The sequence below is a fragment of the Stenella coeruleoalba genome (assembly GCF_951394435.1).
Source record: "Stenella coeruleoalba genome assembly, chromosome: 8".
Lineage (NCBI taxonomy): Eukaryota > Metazoa > Chordata > Mammalia > Artiodactyla > Delphinidae > Stenella > Stenella coeruleoalba.
Genome location: NC_137154.1, coordinates 93,284,809 through 93,302,865, shown reverse-complemented (window position 1 = coordinate 93,302,865; position 18,057 = coordinate 93,284,809). Strand labels below are relative to the sequence as shown.

The following is an 18,057-nucleotide window of genomic DNA, read 5'->3' as shown; positions in this document are numbered from 1 at the left end:
TGGGCAGCCCGTTCCTCCACACAGTGGCTCCTTCAGCAGGGCCGGGGCCCTTGCTTCAGAGAGTTCTGTGACACAGTGATTCTTCATGACGGTTTGTGCCAACAAGGACTTTGCCTCCCGTTCCTAGCTTGTGGGTTTTCTTTGCTGATGACATTTCCCTTTCAGCGTGAGTTCTACTCCACTCAATGCAGCTGCCATCTGGTTCCTAAGCCCATGGCTCAGTGAGGGGCTTGAGCGCACAGCCTCCTAATTCCTCTGCACCCCCTCGTATCATTACTGTTCATCCCTGACCCTCTCCCACTAATCCCTTCCCTTTGATCTGCCTCCTCCGAACAGATGGAGTGTGGTTTCTGGAAAAAGTGCTCTGCCAGAAAGCACCCCGAACTCCTCCCCATAGATAACAAACCTGGCAAGTGACGCCAGGCTACAGCAGGCTGCGTGGAAGCGCTGGGACAAAGAAACCATGGATGCTGGCATTCCAGGACAAAGTCGTAACTTGGGAAATGATACCACACCACAGCATCCTTCCTGGTCAGAGCCTGAGAGCCTGAGGACTGGTCCTCACCATGGCTCAGTGATTCCATAAACACACAGTCTCTAACCTCCTAGGTTCATGTAATGCTCCTGCTAGAGCCCAGAGGCAATGACCTCATATGATCTCACAGGCAATTCACACAGCAGTAATAGTAATAACAGCTATGTTTGTTTAATGTTTATATGCTAATGTTTTATACTCTTTACACCACTTTCTTCTCACAACAAACCTATAAAGTAGGTAGTGTTATCCTTAGTACGCAGGGCTGAGAAAATGGAGTTAGACAAGACCCAAGTTTGAGTCCTAACTTCCCCACTTACAAGCTGTGAGATGCTCAGCGAATCACTCAAACACAGGACCTCGCAAACCCATGCTCTTCACCACCACTCTGCTGCCCCCCATCTCAGACTCACCAGGCCAAGAAAGGACTTGGGGTCAGAAGCAGTGGAGTCTGAGGGCTGTAGTTCCTTCATGTGTTCACTGATCTCTGACTCCTGGGGAGACAGACCCACAGAGAAGTCACCAGAGCAGAGGACAGAGGGTCGTGATCACTATCCACGGTGCCAGTACAGGGCTGAACCCAAACCGAAATCCACCTCTTCTGGAAAACCTGGAAGAGGCCTGTGGACCCTCCCATTCTCTCTGGACACCTGCCCCCGGCCCCCTCAGGCTGGGCAGGGCAACACTCCTTACACCTGGAAGGAGGGCCAAGTGAAGCAGAGTGGGAGATGGTTAGAAAGTCGGCAGTGGGGAAGTTTGATGGGATCCTAGGAAAACAAGATGAGAGTATCTTTTCCAGGAAGTAGCTAAAAGCTCTTTAAATGAATTCCCTCACCATCCACCTGGAGGAAGGGCGGGACTAAGGGCTGGAAAATAAAGATGCCAAATGCTCTCACAGCTGGGTCCTACTTCTATCCATCCGAGTCACTGGCCTGATCTTACCAAGCAAGACTCCCGTGTCTTGGGTTGTTCAAAGGAGCCAGAGAGACCAATGAAGAGTCTTCTTGTACCCTAACTGACCAATGCCGGGGCAGGACACTCCCAAACGTCCCCCCCCCACTCCCCTCAACAGGCTCCTCTCTCTGCAGGAACACAGGCTGCAACCATGACTCACCCCAAACTGATGTCAAGAAGTAGGAGGGGGAGGCAGGAAATGGCAAGAGGAAGTAAGTGGGAGACCAGAGGAATAGGAATACCCCAGGAGGTGCCAACGGAAAAGCAATTTTCTGCTCTGAATTTCTAGTGCCAGCAGGTTTGGAGTTTCATTCAGGATTTTACTGCCTGCTGGGTCTGGGCATATTTGTCACAATTAAGAGTTCTGGCTGATGTTGCCGACCCATTGCCGGGCCTGCAAATGCAGCTCCTGACTCAGTAATAAAGATGAAGGAAGAGCAACGTGCACAGGGCATGAGAGAGCAGCAGAGGGCTGCAGCCAGCAACTGCCCACGGGACAAGGTGACTTACTTCGCTCGCCTCTGATCTGCTCTCTTTCGGGACGGAAGCCTCCTTCTTTGGCTCCTTTGCTGCCTCTTCCTGCAGGGAACCCTCCTCTCTTGCATCCACCGGGTCCTCTGGTGCCTCTTTTTTATTGGCTTTGGCAGGCTGATCGCCCGCGGGGTCACCCCCGGGGTCCGCCACACTCCTGGACATCCCGGGATCATTCTTCTCATTCTTTTCTTTTTCTGGGAGCCAATTTGCCCCTGTTCCCTGTTGCCCTTGGCCATCGGCACTGCTCAGGCTGCTATCTGCACGTCGGCCGAAGAGCTTGCCAGGAGTAGGGGGGCTGGCAGCGTCGGAATCCAGAGAAGTGTCCTTCTTCTCCTCTGGCTGGCTTGTTCTTGGAGATTCCTAGGGAGCAGAAGACCGTGTCAGAAAGGAAGACGTCAGGAATTAATAAAAGGGTTTAGAGACTTGCTACAAGACGGAGCTGCCATTCCTTGATGCCTACAGTTCTGAAACCAATGGCTATCCCACACCTCAAAAGCATTTAAAAACACAGGTTCCTGGCTCCAGCCCAGCTCCACTGACTCTGAAATTCTATGGTGATCTGAACACACCCAACCTGACCCCCGTCCACTGAGGAGCTTGGAATCCAGTGCACTGCACTATACAACTCTGTCACCACCCATCACTTCCTCGAGTGATAAATCTGGCTCATTCCAGCCCCATTAGATGGCAGGCTCAGAAGTCAATATTTGTTTACGAGGATGATGACGGAGAACCGCATGAGAGAAAAGTACCAAAGTCTAGAGTTTTCATTTTTAAAAGGCAGCAGGGAGGAAATATCAGGAGGGTACACTTCTTGCACAGCAATGAGGGTAGCTCTCTCCCTATAGCCTCAGGGGGCTGCATAAGCAGCCCTGGAGCCAGGCTCCTCTGTCGGAGGACCATCAAGTGAGTCCTCTGGGCAGCAGGTGCCAGATGGGGTGAGGTGTGTAGAAGACCAAGTGGGGGAAATGCCCATGAGGATACGGGAGGTGGGGAGAGGCTTCGGAACGCAGGTCTGAGACCTGTGACATGGGAGAGGGAAGGAGGGGGCTTGAGTAGGAGAGCCTCAGGCCACAGCACAGTTCTGAAAGGGTCTCGGCCCCATGGACAGTCCCGCAGCCGTCATGCAGAAATGGCCCTGCTCCGGGGCCCGTTGCACCCCATCAATTCCATCAACAAGCCCGGCCTTGGCACGAGCCGGGGTGGATCAAAGGTTCAGCAGCTGCAGGCCGTTAATCCCCCAAGGTCCCCTCTGCAGGGTCTCTTGAAAGGAGATGGGAGCAGGCCACCTCTACAGCTGCCCACCCTGCTCCTCGTTCACGAACCCCATGGTAAAGACCAGGAGAAACCTTTAGAGCTCCCACAAGAGAAAAAGGAACTCCTCCCTTGGAAATACAGCCTGCGATCTCTCCTAGGCTCAAGCAGAGAAGCCTTCTTCCCAGAAAACACCTGTCCTAAACCTGGGCTGCCAGCGTGGACAACTTCTTGGCAGGGATTTTTGAGACTTCCTGAAGCCTGACCCTGGACACTCCAACAAGAAGCGTGATGACTAGAGTCCAGAGGGCCAAGGAAAAGCCCCAAACACGCCATTCACCATGCTGTCTGCTTGTTAAAGGACCCACAGAACCCAAGGCCATGACCATCCACTGCAGGTCTGGCAGCCGACTGACAAGCCCACCCAGACTTTCCAAGGATGGTTAAGAGAGGCAGGAAAGCAGACCACTTCAGAGCCCGACTTCGGAGACAGAACATCCAGGTTCAAATCTTGTCTCCGTGCTTACAGGGACCCTAGGCAAACTGTTTAACTTCTCTGGGCCTCAGTTTCTTCCTCTAAAATACGGGGGTATGGGCCTATCTCATAAGATTGTTGGAAAGATTAAATAAGTTAACACTCATCGAGTGAGTAAAGAACAGAGAACCGCGCCTGGCGCACCGTAAGCGCTCCATAAGCGCTAACTCGTGTATTACGATGAGACCCACAAGTTCAGTCACCGAGCACCTTCTATGAGCCAAACCCCACCGTGGCGACCTGAATAGGAAGATGGGTCCTGCCCTCAAGGAATTCAGCTGAGAATGGAGAAAAGTGAAACATCCCAGGTGGCCCTGGCTATGAGCCTTTACTGCCCAAAGCAAAGGGCACCAGACATGGTGGTGACGCTGTGGTCAGTGCCACGCCTGTCCCAGGGAGAAGAGCAGAGGCTGAACAGAGAAGTGGTGGGCTTCCCTCATGCCCTGGCAGCACAAAGGCAGGGTGCCCTCCACGGCTGCCCACCCTCCTGACACCCTAACTTATAGTGTGGAGGAAGTCTTCATGGTCACTGGGTGCAGAGGGGCCAAGATGAGCTCCTCCTCTTTGAGAGGCATCTTCAGGGCGAGGCCAGGTGTCCCCGTAGCAGCCGGCTCTCGGCAGCAGCCAGCACGCAGTGACCGGTCTGTGGGGCTCCTGGATGCCAAGAAGGACGTGGGAGTGTCTCGGGGGGAGTGAGGGGTCTGACTCAGCAAGCACAGCCAAGCCACCCCGGCCGCGCTCATCTCATGATGAAAGAAAGGCAACAGGCCTTGGATTAGGGGGCAGAAGAGGTGTCGGACCACCAGTTCACATCTCCTCACACGGCCCACAGCCCTTCTCACCCAGCCCAGCCCTGCCTGCTCCTCTGAGGTCATCTCCAGACACACACACATCCTGCCTGTGAACAAACATTACACCATCTCCCTGCTCTGCCGTGTGCGTTCTTAATACACACACAATCTACCCTGACAAGCTCCCACTGGTCCTCACGGCATCGCCTCTTCCAGGAAGCCTTCCTGAGATCAGCCTTCCTCATCTTCTTTCACAACAACTACTGTCTTATAACTGCTGACTTCCTTGCCTGTTGCCCTCACCAAATCAGCTCCCTGTTATCCTCAGTGTCTAGTTTCTGGCACATAATAGGTGCTCAGTCAATGCTTGTTGACTGAATATTAAAAGTGATTAAGTGGGGCTTCCCTGGTGGCGCAGTGGTTGAGAGTCCGCCTGCCAATGCAGGGGACACAGGTTCGTGCACAGGTCCGGGAAGATCCCACATGCCGCGGAGCGGCTGGGCCCGTGAGCCATGGCCGCTGAGCCTGCGCGTCCAGAGCCTGTGCTCCGCAACGGGAGAGGCCACAACAGTGAGAGGCCCGTGTACCGCAAAAAAAAAAAAAAAAGATTAAGTGGGTCAATGCAGATACAGGAGTTCCTACTCTGTAAAATGGAGATGTGATATCTATTTTACAAAATTATACAGGGATTAGACTATTATTTGTTATAGTGCTTATGAAATGGAAAATAGCTAAACAAATATTAACTATTAATATTCAAGATGACGGAAAAACAAGTAACCTATCAAAAATCAGAAGACACCAGATCCAGGGGGAGATTCCCATTCTTACACATGAGAGAATATGGCCAGACTACAGAATGTCAGGCCCAGGCTATGCCACTCTCAAGCTAAAATTCTTCAAAAGAAAAATGTTCCATGGAGCTTATCCTATTCTGTCTACGTAAATAGTAAAATATTAAAACATGGCTAACATGAAAATAAGTGAACTTGCATTCCCTGCGCCCACATCAACTAACTGCAATGACAGGACAGCCAGGGGGACGTCTTGAGGGGAAGGACAGCAGGGGGAGACTAGGCATTTGTTGTGGATTATCCACAAATGGATGAACGAGAGCTGAGTGTCTGGAAAACCCAGCTGACTCCACGCTGCCCTCCTTTAACTCAGCCCCTGCTCCTCATTCCATCGCGGGGCCCATGGCCTGAGGCCCGGCCCAGGACGCATACCCAGGCCCCTGCGCACAGCCTCCTGCACCAGTGTTCTGCAGGGCACCCGGGGGATGTACCCACAGCACAGCTCTGCTCTCAGCTCAACCGTGCTCACACTCCTTCTGTCTCCTCCTGTCACAGCCCCAGGTCCTTGAGTATAAGGCAAATTCCTGCTGTCTTTTTCCAAAAAGACTTTGCCATCTGCATGAAGAGGGGGGTGCAGGAGAGTGCCTGTACGAACCATTTCATGAATATTTAACATATCCCCCCAAAGCTATGAGGTCTCCCATGCTGCAATCCCCCTGCTGCGGTCCAGAGCACAAAGGCAGGGGCCCTACATTCCACACGGCTCAGGAGGGTGAGAGTGGGAGACAGGGGAGCGGAACACCATGTCCTTGCATTGATCCTGTTCTGGGGAGACCCCCCCCCACCAAGCCAAACACCAGTCGGTTTATTTTCCATGTCTCCTTCCCACCCAGTCGGTCTCAGTTCTTTGCACTGCTCCCCAGTGCTGTTAGCGCTTTCCAATCACACTGACATCATCCTGTTATTTCTAAGCCCAGCTCCCTCCCTCCCCTTTGATCTGCTGATGGTCTTTTCACCAGCACTACAAGGCCATCTGCTGCCTGCTCACCTACCCTCCAGCCTCCCCTCTTGCACTCCCATCCATTCTCAGTGTCTGTTCCAGGAATGTATCCTTTTTGATTCTGTAATAGACTAGAAATGGGTTTAAGTTGAAGGCAGGAGAGGAGGGGGAAGGAGACACAGAGAGAGAGAGAGAGAGAGAGAAAGAGAAAGAGAGAAAGAGAGAGAGAGAGAGAGAGAGAGAGAGAGAGTGAGAGGCATTCTTGCCATCCTACTGCCCTCTCATGGAATCATGAGCAAAGTGACTGTTGACAGCGAAACAGGGTAAAACAAACCACAGAATAAGCGCTCCATCTCAGGCTGCCAGGGCTGCCCAAAAGCAGGAAGAGGTGGGCAGCTCAGAGGACCCAAGGTCTATAAACTGGGACAAAAGCCATTTTAAAGGGCATGGTAAGCAGAGGCAGCTTTGTCTGTCCTAAAACCCCCGTTCATCCCCACCACTAACCTTCCCCACCAGGAGAAGCCCCAGTTCCTGCCTGAGGTTAGAACGCAGGAATTCAACACTCCATGTGGCAAAAAGAACTAAATCTGCTGGGATGCTAGAGATGGGGTGGGGGCTGGGGGGAGTGTATTTAACACCTCCCACTCCAGACATTTCTCCCCATCACACTGGGTTGCCTATTTATATTAAAGAGGTTATAAAAAATATATTTAAAAGCTCTACTCCCCCAGAGAAGCATATAAAGATCAGAAGGGAAGCTTTTGAGAATCCAGGACATGTCAAAGAAGAAAATTCCTTTTTTTGTGGACGTTTGTAAACTATTATAGAGGAAAAATTAACTAGCCCAAGTCAAAGCACATCATGATTGATCCACATCGGGATCTTCAATCCACCAGCTGAAGCGGGCATCCAGTGTCCACTCTACCCAGGACCTGGGAAAGCCCAGAGAAGAAGAAAGCACAACACGACCTGCCAGGACACCCTCTGGTCCCAGCGTGGCTCATTCATTCACTCACCTATTCATCCACTCAATCGCTCAGCGAAACATACCCACGCACTTCCCAAGTTCCAGGGAGCAGGCCAGGTTCCAGACACGCACACATGAACAGGGCACAATCCCGACTCTCACTTTGCTCAGTCTTGTGGAGACTACCCTCTTCCTCCAAAAGCCAGCGAGTCCTCCTGACACCTCATTCCTACTCATGGACAGCCTTCCAGGCTCAAAACCTGAGCCACTGATTCCATCAGCATCATAAGGTCTTAATGGCAGATGAGAAGAAATAAAGTTATCATTTCAGGGAACCAGAAACAGAAGGCTTTGGATTTAATGCAAACAGACCAGGCCCCATTCAGAAGGAAGTGTCAGAGTAAAGCCAGATCAGGTTGATGACACTCAGAAAACGTGTCACGTGGCAGAAAGCATCAAAGTCACAATCAAAACATATCTGACTGCGCAGAGGCAAAAACGGGGACCGTTTCTGAGGCTACAGAGTGAGCCTAAGTATAGCATGGGGCCTGCCCAATGGCTAGAGCTGCGTCAGCTGGGAGAGCCCACCTACACCTAGGTGTCAGCCAGCATTCTCAACCTCAGCCCACCTGGGACCTTCCCCCTAGCTCTCAAGGTGAGCTGAAGACCAAGGAGTAAGAGTCAGAAACAATAAGACCGTGGAAAGGGATGATAAGGACATAAATAAAAGATAATAAGGAAACATTTAAATCCATGATACGGGCACTGCTGTTTCCCTGGTCAGTTTTGTGGTCATTCTAATAAATGTGAGTGATCTCTTTCAGTTCAAAGTCTTTAAAAGAATTTTCTATTTTGTGAAAAGTTTAACTGACCTTGCAATCAATATTTCAATGTCTGGGGAAATCTGAGTTGTTGACTTCATGATTTATTGGTTGTGTGAATACTTTGGACATATTTAGAGAAAGCTTAATTGTTAAAAATTAATAAATTAGACAATAGACCGAGAACAAATAGTAGGGAATGTTCTTTTTCAAGTAGAAGAATGTACTGGGGTTTTTTAGTTATTACGACGACATGATGAGTTTCAGGCTTTGTTTGTTTGTTTGAAAGAACATTCTGGGACTTCCCTGGTGGAGCAGTGGTTAAGAATCCTCCTGCCAATGCAGGGGACACGGGTTCGAGCCCTGGTCTGGGAAGATCCCAGATGCCGCGGAGCAACTAAGCCCATACGCCACAACTGCTGAGCCTGCGCTCTAGAGCCTGCGAGCCACAACTACTGAGCCCGCGTGCCGCAACTACTGAAGCCCGCGCGCCTAGAGCCCATGCTCTGCAACAAGAGAAGCCACCATAATGAGAAGCCCGCGCACTGCAACGAAGAGTAGCCCCCGCTCCCCCGCTCACCGCAACTAAAGAAAAGCCCGCGTAGCAACAAAGGCCCAACCCAGCCAAAAATGGATGGAAGGAAGGAAGGAAGGGAGGGAGGGTGGGAGGAAGGGTGGAAGGGAGGGAGGGTGGGAGGGTGGGAGGGAGGGAAGGAGGGAAGGAGGGAAGGAGGGAAGGAGGGAAGGAAGGAAGGAAGGAAGGAAGGAAGGAAGGAAGGAAGGAAGGAAGGAAGGAAGGAAGGAAGGAAGGAAGGAAGGGACATTCTGGTGGGAGTGGAGGACAGACCAGGGAAAGAGATGAGAAGCAGCAGGACTGCTGGGGGGATTTTCCGGAAGCTAGTTCCATCCATATTCTGCATTTCCCAGGCCTCATGCCTTTGCTCAAGCTATCCACCTGCCTAAAACATCCCTTCCACCCCCACATCTAAAACCTCCCTACTCTTCAAGACCGGGGTCAAATGTTGTCTCATCCAAGTTCTCCCTCATCTCTGGGCAGGTAATTTCTCTGCCCTCAGAACTCCTCCAAAGAGTGTACCTGTGCTCGAGCTCTTTATACACCTGGCCCTGCTTTACAGTTTCCTAAATATTCATTTATTCAACGTGTACTAAGCGCTCACTAAGCACTGAGTGCCCAGCATCCTTTCTCTCCAACTGCACACTCCCAGAGGCCCGCCCAGGCCACTCCTTACCAGTGCTGGGATCGACCACAGCACAGCTGCCGCCACACAGCCAGCATTCGACAAATGCTAAGCATCTGGACAGCATTACACCTCTGTTCAAAACCTCCCATGGCTCCCAATGCCGGTGTAACCCAGTCCCAACTTCTCAGCTGGCACTCAGGTCCTCCACGACCCAGCCCAACCTACCTCCACAGCCCCATTTCCCACTCCTCTCCCACACGCGCCCTGGGCTCCAGGCAGGAGACACCCTCGTGCTGCGCTCCTGTGCAGTGCCCTGCAGCTGGAGCTCTCCCTCACCACTCGCCTCTGCTCGTCCGGTCCCACCCACCGTCCTTCCTGGCTCACCTCAGATGTCAGATTCTCAATAAGGCCTTTCAAACGGACAGGAGACCCCGACTTCTCCCCAGCCACAACACTGTTTTACCACCCTGACGGCGGCCCTGCATTCCACTCCGAGTCCCAGCTACGTAAGTCTCTCTTTTATGAGACTGTAAACTCTTCGAGGGCAGGGACCACAGCTAACTGAGGCGTGCGTGGCCAATAGCACCTAGCAAAGTGCCTCATGTAGAAACATTCAATAAACGGTGGTTATCTGAGAAATGAGTGAATGGATGAATTCCTTTCCACGCTTGTGCTTCCCCAAACCCCAGAAATCCCATCTGGACAGGACTGGGACAAAATGGTACTCTTTCCAAACAAGTCTCCCACAAGGAGGAAGGCTGAAGAAGGGAGGAGGGCGACTTCCTTGGCGGTCCAGTTGTTGAGACTATGCGCTCCCAATGCAGGCGGCCTGGGTTCGATCCCTGGGTCAGGGAACTAGATCCCGCATGCTGCAACTAAAGATCCCGCATGCCGCAACTAAGACCCGGCGCAGCCAAATAGATAAATAAATATTTTTAAAAAAAAAAGAAAGGAAGGAGGGACCTGCCAGGCTGAGGCATCTGCCTGCAGGGGCTTCAGGCTCTTACCTCATACTCGAAGTCACCCCCCAGTGCCCCGATGTCCAGGTGCAGGTTCTTAAGAAGCTCACTTGAGCTTCGGACACTCTGAAAATGAAAACGATGGCAAGGAAACTGGTCAGCCCAGGGGGCCGAGAAGCCCCTCACTGGTTATACTTTCTGGGTCAGACCCAGCAGGTACACAGACTGAGCAAGGAATGAAGCTGTGGGCTGGAAAATCATTTTCACTTATTTTCAAAGTAGCACAGAGGTTAGCCCAAAGGTAAAGACAGCTCAGCTCAACTATCCACCAGCAGATGAACGGCTAGACAAAACATGGTATATTCATACAATGGAATATTATCCAGCCACATGTGCTATATAACATGGATGAACCTTGAAAACATTATGCGACATAAAAGGACAAAGACAGTATGATTCCACTTACATGAAATGTCTAGAATAGGCAAATTCACAGAGACAGAGAGTAGATCAGGGACTGGGGAGAGGGGAGGATCCAGAGCTTTGTTTAAAGGGTACAGAGATTATGGGATTATGAACAAGTTCTGGAGATGCATAGTGGTGATGACTGTACAACACTGTGAAGGTAGTTAAGGTCACTGAACTGTACGCTTAAAAGTGGTTAACATGGTAGACATATTTGACCACAATTTTTAAAAAAAAATTTTTTTTTCATAGCACAGAGGGTTTCCAGGCCAAGAAAAGGATTCATTCTTACCTGGTTGTCACTCTCCGCCTCATCCTCCTCATTGGTCTCCTCTCCTAAAGCCAAGAGGCTGAGAGCATTCTTGTCCTCATGGATGGAGCCCAGGAGACCCTTTGTATACGCAGAGGTCTTGAGACCCTGTGAAGGCTCCAAAATAGAGAAGGAAAACCAAGGCACTTACGGGGAAGACCCTCAGCTGCCTTCTCCTCTCTCTTTCTGTTCAGATGGCTCCCAGAGCAAGCCCACCACCTCCAGGAAGCTGACCCCAGCAGCTCCAGCTCACGGATCCCTCCCTGTCTAACTCCTGCTGCCCTGGCTGCAGGGACTGGGAAGTCACCACTGCAGTCCCTATGCCCTGGGTCCATCCTCCACCACCCAGAGCCCCTGTTCAGCATCCTCCAGGTGTGACTCATCTTCCCCACTAGATTATGAGCATTAAGGACTCAGCCCATGCCCTCTATTTCTCATCCATGGGTCACGGTTCCTAGCATGGAACATGGAGGCCCCACGGTAACTACACTGAACACAAGAAGAAGCATTTACCATTGAGAGTTCTCCATGCTGACCAGACTCCACCGAGCTCCCCAGGCTCACGCTTTGAGATCCACGAAGAGCAGAGGGCGGGGCATCCACCAGGCCCCTTAACGGGGCCAGACCCCCGAGAGGAATGTGGACGGGGGCTAACGGGGAGCCCAGGGCCTGGGCAACAGAAAACATCCTGTTACAAACCCAAGAAACCACAGGGCTCTGAGTGTGGAGATGGATATAAAAATAAAACATCTAAATCCTGCCCGCTCAAATTTAAACCGCCTCCGTTCGGAGGCTGCTAATGAAACACAACATCCAGAAATTACCATCGTGCCAGCCGTGTGAGAATCACGGGCTGGCTTCCTGATCCTCGTAACTCTGGGCCTGTCTCTCAGCAAATGGTTCTTTCACATCTGGCAGATGCTGCAGAGGACTCTGCTCTCCCTCCGAAGCCACAGAGGAAGTTGGGGGGTTGGGGGGAGAAGAGACAAAAGCCTCATCTACCAGCATGAGAAGTCTCAATAGATAAACTTGAAAACGGATGAATCAAGAAACAGCAGTCTAAGCATATTATTTACAAATATGGAAGCAAACACTGGAAGAGAGCCGTTGCCTCTGGGGAGGGGTACCCACACCCGAGAACTGCTGTATTTCGTTCTATGCCTTTTGGCTCGACTTGACATTGTTTAATAACATGGGCATGTCTTATTTCAATTAAAATAAATATTAACTATGAAAAATACACATGAGCAACAAAAGAACTCTCTTTCCGCTCTCCACTGATGAGGAAAGGGGCTGGAGGGAGCCTCGCCAGAGGACTGTGCAGGCCCCTCCTTTGCCCTGTTCTTGGGATGGCCAAACAAAGGCTTTGTACCAGTGAGGACTGGGGAGAGAAACCAACTGGGTGGCAGAATTTGTGAGACGTTGGGTCGCTCACGGACTCTTGGACTCTCAGTTTACTCATCTGCAAGACAGAGATGATGTGTGTCTTGCTACTTAAGAAGGTTTGTTGAGAAATTCAAATGAGATACTGACAGCAAGGAGCATGTGTGCGTGGTCCAGGGCTACACCAGCGCTGTGGAATTGCTATCATTACAGGGATTCACATCACAAGAGTCTGGGCTTAGAAGCCGAGGCAGGATAGCATTCTGGGGACAGTTTACAAACAGCTCTTTAAATATCCTCAAATTTAAATTGTATATAAAACAACACAAAAATTCCATTCCTCTCTAATCCCATGGGGACTGAAGAGAGAAAGGGGAACCTGAGGAGGTCAGGCAGAGTTCAGGTGGCCCATCTTCTCACCCGCAGCTGGGCCTGGGGCCAGACCATCGGGTGGGCTCTGAACACAACCCATTTCTGCATGGGAAGGGCATCAGATGCTTATCTGAAAGGTGACACGAGACCCCCTCCCAGTCACCTGGCCTGTTGCAGGGTATCTTCGTTAGGCAGAAAAGGAGCTGATAATAAAAAAATTGGCCAAATTTGCCTGAGCCCTGGGCACTGGGGTAAGCACCTGTCTCATTTCACTGTCAAAACCATCTGAGGCCACAGTCCCCACAAGAGCAAACGGAGACTGGTGAGGTCAAGACCCCTGCCCCAAATCATAGGGCCTGCAATGAGGGCAGACGTGGGACCGGAACGCAGGGCAATCTCTAAGCCAGTATTGTACACTGCCTCCTGGCTATGGCAGAAAAGAAGCCCAGGAAATCCGCTCTGAGGTGAACTGTTAGCAAACCCAGCCTGCTCCCCGCAGCCAGCCCAGTGGATCAGCGAGTAAAATTCTTCCCGTACTATATTTATGGAAAATTACAGACTCCTAACATGGCTAATTTGCTAACGTGCTGGGGGCCTGAGGGAGGGAGACAGACCCACTGAGGGCTTTGTTCTCCCAGGCCTTTACCAAATCAGCGGTTAGTAGGGAAATTATACATCCCTGGCTCCTAGCTGATCACGCACTATGGGCTGTGCGTGGCATTGTCCTTCAGAGAGGATAAACTTGCTGCCATTGGGCTAATTAAAACTGTCAGGATAATCTGCAGCTTATCTGATATTTATAGTGCTACAGTAGTTATTAGAGCTAACGGAGAACCAGGGCACGCCAGCAATTAGGAACCGAGGTAACAACTGGGTAAAGCCACGGCTGGGCAACAGCCGAAGAATAGCTGGGGAAATGCAGATCGACCCCCGCGGTGGTCTGGGATCCAATCTGACTTCTGAATGAAGCTAGTGGTGACTCTTTAAAGGGAAAAGGAGTCGGAATGACAGGGCAAGCCCAACCCTTTGGTAGATCCCAAGAGGGGAGGAAGTGAAGGCTCACGTGGTCAGCACAAGCCTGACACAGATTATTCACATGGTTCTGGAAACGCTGGGAAGCAAGGAGCAGAAGCAGCTCACGGAACGGCAGAGAGAGCCTGGGCTTCAGCCTCTCATGACAGTGTTAACTCTAGTTCTGTGTGATTCCCAGAAGGGACTAGGTTCAGAGGCTGGGGGTAGGGTGTCTACTTGGGAGGACCTCCCCATAACCAGCTGATGGGGAAGGCTTCCCAAATCCTGGGACAGTACCTGTATCTTGCATGAGTGCCAGGATAAGTGCCACCTTGCTCACCCTCAAAACTGAGCATCGTCAGAGCATGTGAACCACCCACGAAGTACAGTTAGGTCAAGGGAAGGGAAGTCTAGATACCCTCAGCCCCTATCTTGCCGGTGATGGGGCAGAAGAAACAGCAACCGCATGTCATCCCACAAGATGGCCATCCTGGGTGGTTAAGGGATCAACAGTTACCAAGGGAGGACAGATAACAGGAAAGCAGACCTGCTGGCTGTGTTAGGGTGTCAGCTCAACCTGCTCCCTCCCTGCCAAGTTCACTGAGCCTGAAGGCCGTGCTCTCTAAGAAGCCTACCTGGTCGAGAAGCTGCATCTTGCCTGGCTCTGTAGCAAGCCCTCTGCTGGAACTCAGCTTGACCAGCCCCTGCCTGAGGGGGCTGCTGCTTGGCTGGAAACGAGCTTGCTGAGAGGCCTCCTGCCCAGCCGGGGCGCCGGCCACCTTCTGAGGATGCTCCCGCGTCTCTGGCCCCCAAGACAGAAACTGGGAGCTCATGGCTCTGATGGCCTCGTGCTCGCCCTCACTAGACATCCTGGAAGACTCGGCAGCCAGGCGGCAGACCTCGCTGGCAAGGTCTCTGCACGGCCTGTCCCGCGCGCTCTCGGGCGGCCCCGGGCCCTCCAGCCGCCTGGAGAGCTTGAACATCTGCAGGATGTGCTGGTAGAACCTCTGGTCCTCAGAGTAGTCTTCACTCTCTGACTGCTCCTCGGCAGAGCTCTGCATGTGGGACAACTGGGGCGCCAGGAAGGGGCTGGGGTGCTGCTCCCTGGGTCCGGGGCCTGACTGACCCACACCCCGCTCAGATCCCCGTGAGCTCTGCAGGTCCCACGGGAAGTTGGTCACCTCCCCCAGGACCTCAGAGCCCAGGTGAGAGGCCAGGCTGCTGCTGCTGCTCTCCAAGTCAGGCCCAAACCTGCCCAGCCTCCTGTCCTCTGCAGGGGGCTCCAGAGAGCCTGGGGGTGGTGTCTTCTCACTGGCAGGAGACCCTCGAGGGGCCTGCGAGGCGACTGCAGGGGCGCTCTGGGCTGGTTCTGAGACCAGGGCATCAGGGGGTATTAGCAAGAGCCCCTGAGGTGGACCTATGGCTGAGGCCCCTGGAGCCTCAGGGTCTTCGGGCTCTATTTTCTTGCTGCCCCAAGGGGCGTCCTTGTGGACAAGCTTGGAGACCTGTCCCATCCACAATCCCGGGGGCTCTCTCCTCCTGCCCCTGCCCATGCTGCCCTCTTCCCCAGCAACGCCCTGCCAGCTCTGGTCTTCAGCTGGACTGCTGACTAACAAGAACGGCTTGCTCTTCCTGGCAGGCAGCATGGGGTCAGAAGAACAAAGGGACAGGGAGGGATCCTCCTCAGGGGATGGTGAGGGAATGGGGCTCTGGCCCTTGTCCCCCCCGGGGCCAGTGGAGCTCCGCTTGGCCATGTTATGGCTGTGCTGCTCCCCTTTCAGCTGCAGGCCCTTGAGGGCTTCCAAAAACTTCAAGTGGACCAAGGCCTGGCTCCTGCTCTCTAACGCATCCTGCCCGTTCCGGAAGGGCCTGCTGTGGTCAGGGCCCAAAGCGCCAGGTTTCTGCTGTCTGGTCCTCATTTCCAGCTCTTCTATTTCAGGGTCTGAAAACCCCAGGTAGATTTTCTCTGTCACCTGCTGGGGCTTCTCCAGACCCTGCTGATCACCTAATTCTGTCCTGCAGTGGGCTGGGGCCCTGCCTAAGATTTTCTCCACGTCGGCAAAGATCTGGTGGGTTCGGGAAGCTTGGCCCTTGAAGAGTGGCTGTAGCTTGCTGGGCAGGGAGCCCGTGAGAGACCTAGGGATGTCAGCCAGCATATGTGGGCTCTTCCCTTTCTTAAAGGAGCCCTCACTTCTAGCCTGCATCTCTTGGTCTAGGTCCAGATCAGCCAGCCCAGGTGCTGAGAGAGGGGATGGGCCACGGAGAAAGGAGGAAGAAGGCAGAAGTCCCTGCTCAGGCTGTGTTTCCTAGATGGGTATATAAACAGGCAGAGAAAACTAAGACAAAGCGCTTCTGATTTCTACTTGCTACCTTAGCCCTTGGCAAACCCTTAGCAGAAACCCACCCTCCATTTAAAGAAAAACACAAACCCATGAGGGAAGAAAAGCTAAAAACTCCCTGAGCTTTGTTGTTTTCTGGGCCCTAGTTTCCTTATCTATAAAGAGGAGGTTCGATGAGATCAATGGCTTATAAACCTTGCGCCATGGAACCCACATATTGGTTCCGCCTGGTACCTTGGGGGCTGCTATGGTGGGCATGTGACGGGGAACAGGCATCACCAACACCCACACCCCCAGGTTCAACCAGAGCAGCTCCACTTCTTCTTTATCCACTGGCCCTCTATGGGAGAACTGATGTGAAGACAGGGTTCCATTGCTAACAAAGGTCTGAAAATCACCAACTAGATTACCCCAAAGGTACCATCAAGCTCTCAATTCTGTGATTGGTTAATTTCATAAAATCCACCATCCTTATCAAGGACTATCAGAAAGAGTCTAAGAAGGGAGGAAAGAGGGGAAACATAAGCAGTGAACCGAGCCTTGGGAACTTGGACTAGGTCTTCTACCAAAGGCAAGAGTTGGTACTGCTCAAGAGAGGCCCACACAGTCAGGGAATCTTGGGGTAGACAAAACCATAAAAGATCAACCACGTCCTGCATTCACCCTAAACTCCACCCAGCTCTCCTGCAGAGAGCCCAAACCACCTGAGCCTGGTCGCCCACCTGGTCAGGCCTGCCCCTGGACACACTGGTTGGCGCCTGTCCTGAGCCCTAAGATCCAGACTGGCAGCCCAGCGCAGTCCACTTGCCCTCAGCTCCTGAAGCCACAGGAGGAATCCTTTTTAACAGGGAGCTCCAGGAACGCAGTCACACACCCAGAGCTCAGTCTATTACCCAACCCTCCACCCCAGAACCCTCACTTCATTCCCTCTCTCACCTTCAGTCACGCCAGAGCCTGCCCAGATGCCGATTATCATGTAAAATAGTCCGGGGTTAGTGGAAAGCCCATTATACATCTTTTACCTTTCAAACACACGGCATTAGAAAATTCAGCCTCTTTGGAAATTACCTGTTCTCTTTTCTCCACCTGGAAGAATGGACTTGCTATCTTATTTCTCAGAACCATGATTAGTAATATTGGGGTGGGGGGGAGCAACTGTAGAGCTTGGAAATGATGAAAAGAGCTAAATTCATCAGCAACTATCCAATGTCAGAACGGACACCTTGCAAAGGAAGGAAGATGGAGGAAATCTTCACTGAGAAGTAAGCACCAGGCACCAGTGGGAAATAAAGGCTATAAATAAGAGAGCAAATCAGCTCGACCATTAAGAGGGTTGAAAAGGTATTCCCAGGGTTCCCCACTTGGCTAAACTGGGTTCCCAAGTCCCTCCCTCTCCTCAATGTGGCCCACCGGCCTCACACCTGGAGGGACAAATAGAATGATAATGGGAAAGATAACTTTCAACTCTGAGTAAAAAAGCTACTTGGGACCAAGGTGATGACACTGCAATCAAACGTCAGTTATCCACCATGAACCGAGGACACTGGCAGCAAAGGCCATCCACAGGGCCAGATAAAGCCTCAAGCTTTTCTTTCTGGATCTTGAAGGCACTGATGTTCTGACAACTGAATTATGGCTCATCAGACATCTAGGAATTTGCACCACCAAGACACATGATGAACCCACACGAGGAAAGCCTGGCTCGGAAAGGAGAGGAGAGGCACTCGCTCCTCTGGGTTCTCTGGCCTCCACCAAGTGCTCCCTGTGCCCCAACTCTCCAGAGGGGCAGACGGCGTCACTGCAAAACCCCATCCTCAGCAGGGCACTCCCT

At 52.1% G+C, this 18,057-nt stretch overlaps 2 protein-coding genes across 11 annotated transcripts in view; both read right to left on the bottom strand.

Annotated features, from left to right (window-relative positions):
- Positions 1 to 18,057, bottom strand: part of LOC307191024 (centrosomal protein of 164 kDa-like) — a 69,480-nt gene that overhangs the window by 26,846 nt on the left and 24,577 nt on the right. For 7 of the 10 annotated variants that reach the window (XM_079930617.1, XM_079930611.1, XM_079930609.1 and 4 more), the window contains 5 exons: positions 11,635 to 11,790; positions 11,104 to 11,238; positions 10,395 to 10,472; positions 2,000 to 2,383; positions 949 to 1,029 (listed from right to left, as the gene is read on the bottom strand). In XM_079930617.1, coding sequence (XP_079786743.1) covers positions 949 to 1,029; positions 2,000 to 2,383; positions 10,395 to 10,472; positions 11,104 to 11,238; positions 11,635 to 11,790 — 834 coding nt within the window. Of the gene's footprint in view, positions 1 to 948; positions 1,030 to 1,999; positions 2,384 to 10,394; positions 10,473 to 11,103; positions 11,239 to 11,634; positions 11,810 to 11,945; positions 13,113 to 18,057 lie in introns of those variants that run through there. The other 3 variants (XM_079930610.1, XM_079930612.1, XM_079930614.1) reach the window with 3 other exon arrangements.
- On the bottom strand, positions 14,120 to 16,907 carry LOC307191025 (uncharacterized protein). The gene has a single exon (XM_079930619.1). The coding sequence runs from the start codon at positions 16,089 to 16,091 to the stop codon at positions 14,460 to 14,462; it is 1,632 nt and encodes a 543-aa protein (XP_079786745.1). The 5' UTR covers positions 16,092 to 16,907; the 3' UTR covers positions 14,120 to 14,459.

Bases quoted from the DNA above. Each gene is read 5' to 3' on its own strand.
- LOC307191025 (XM_079930619.1), bottom strand. From the start codon at position 16,091: ATGCAGGCTAGAAGTGAGGGCTCCTTTAAGAAAGGGAAGAGCCCACAT.